Here is a 1788-nt window from a genome sequence, read left to right on the forward strand (position 1 = left end):
CTCTCATATGGCCTGATTAATTTATCTTAAAGTTCCTATCACTTCAGACTAATCCAGAAATTGTTGTGAAGATTGTGATTTTAAAATGTCTCTGACATCTTTTTCCATTTGTGGATAAAAAATTCTTCTGATCAGGGACATCTCACATGGTTTGTCTATGATTACAACTTGATGCTCAACATGACAAGTAAATTGACGTCCTGATGCCTCAGAACTAAGATATGGCTTCAAAGTCTCCTTTAACAACTTTCTCTAGAATACCATGAGTAAGAAATCTTTGATGGTAACTGAAATAAAATAGGTTCCCAATCCTCTCACATCTGGGTTTGTTCATCTAGGGATGCTTTCTCTCGAGGGCTATTTTATATCTTAAAAAGTGAATTTTCCTGATCTTAAACGATTGTTTTGCAGAACATTCTGGTATATTTTTATTTTGGTTTCAAAATTAAAAGAAGCACAGGATAGAAAGAACCACATGGAAGAACAAAATTGTGAGTGCCTGTAATAATAAACGTTTCTGATGTAATCTTGTCAGTTTTATTGCAGGCTGTGATGGTCTGTGTGGCAGCTGTGAGTGTTTTCCCGAAAATCATGGAAAATCAAAGCTTTGTCACCGAGTTTGTCTTCCTGGGATTTTCACAGAATCCAGATGTTCAGAAAATTGTATTTGTCATATTTTTCTTTGTCTACATTGCAACTATCTGTAGCAACTTGCTGATTGTGGCAGCCGTCATCAGCAATCCAGTGCTCGTGGGCTCCCCAATGTACTTCTTCCTGGTTTTTCTTTCATTGCTGGATGCATGTATTATCTCAGCGACTTGCCCTAAAATGATCATAGACTGTCTCTATGAAAAGAAAACCATCTCCTTTGGAGGTTGTATGATGCAGATATTTACTCTGCACATGTTTTCTGGAGCAGAGGTGATTGTCCTCACATCCATGGCCTATGACAGGTATGTGGCCATCTGCAAACCCTTGCACTACACTTCTATCATGAACCCAAGGCTCTGTGGCATTCTGATTGGAGTAGCCTGGGCAGGGGGCTTTCTGCATTCCATTATACAGATTCTTTTTACTGTACAACTTCCTTTCTGTGGTCCCAATGTTATTGATCACTTTATTTGTGAATTGTACCCATTACTGAAGCTTGCCTGCACTGATACCTATGCCTTTGGCCTTATGATAGTGGCCAACAGTGGATTCTTTTGCATCCTAATCTTCTTTATGTTACTAGTGTCCTATGGGGTTATCTTGTTCTCCCTGAGACACTACAGCACTGAAGGAAAGAGGAAAGCCCTCTCCACCTGTGGAACTCATGTTGCTGTTGTGCTTTTGTACTTTATTCCAGGTATATTTGAGTATGCGCGGCCTCCAGTTTCTTTCTCCTTTGACAAAATCGTGGAGATATTTTACACTATCCTAACTCCTTTACTCAATCCTTTGATTTATGCTTTCAGAAATAAGGAGGTGAAAAATGCCATTTTCAAACTGTGCAGACGGTTAATGATCTTTTCTGCTGAAAAATAAAGGCTTAATATTTTTAAAAAAAGGTTCAATATAACTTTATTGCATCAGATTGATCTCTGAGTGCAAAGTGAGGAATAAATCCTCGGACCTTTCACATGTTATTGCCCCTCCCCCAAAATCACACAAAATGTAAAAGAGAATAATTAACTAAAATATTCTGGAAAAGCTCCTGACTAATTTAATGCATTATATTTTTTGAAATGCCAATTAAATTTCTTTACTGAAATTTGAAAGAACATTAGACTTCTGAGATGGAAAATA

At 37.5% G+C, this 1788-nt stretch overlaps 1 protein-coding gene across 1 annotated transcript; it reads left to right on the forward strand.

The window, feature by feature from the left end:
* Positions 1-552: 552 nt before the first annotated feature.
* Positions 553-1527, forward strand: LOC129405990 (olfactory receptor 4C15-like). Its single transcript, XM_055143717.1, has one exon. It carries the CDS (start codon positions 553-555, stop codon positions 1525-1527), a length of 975 nt encoding a protein of 324 aa, XP_054999692.1.
* Positions 1528-1788: the final 261 nt, after the last annotated feature.

This window comes from Sorex araneus, chromosome 6, assembly GCF_027595985.1.
Source record: "Sorex araneus isolate mSorAra2 chromosome 6, mSorAra2.pri, whole genome shotgun sequence".
Classification (NCBI taxonomy): domain Eukaryota; kingdom Metazoa; phylum Chordata; class Mammalia; order Eulipotyphla; family Soricidae; genus Sorex; species Sorex araneus.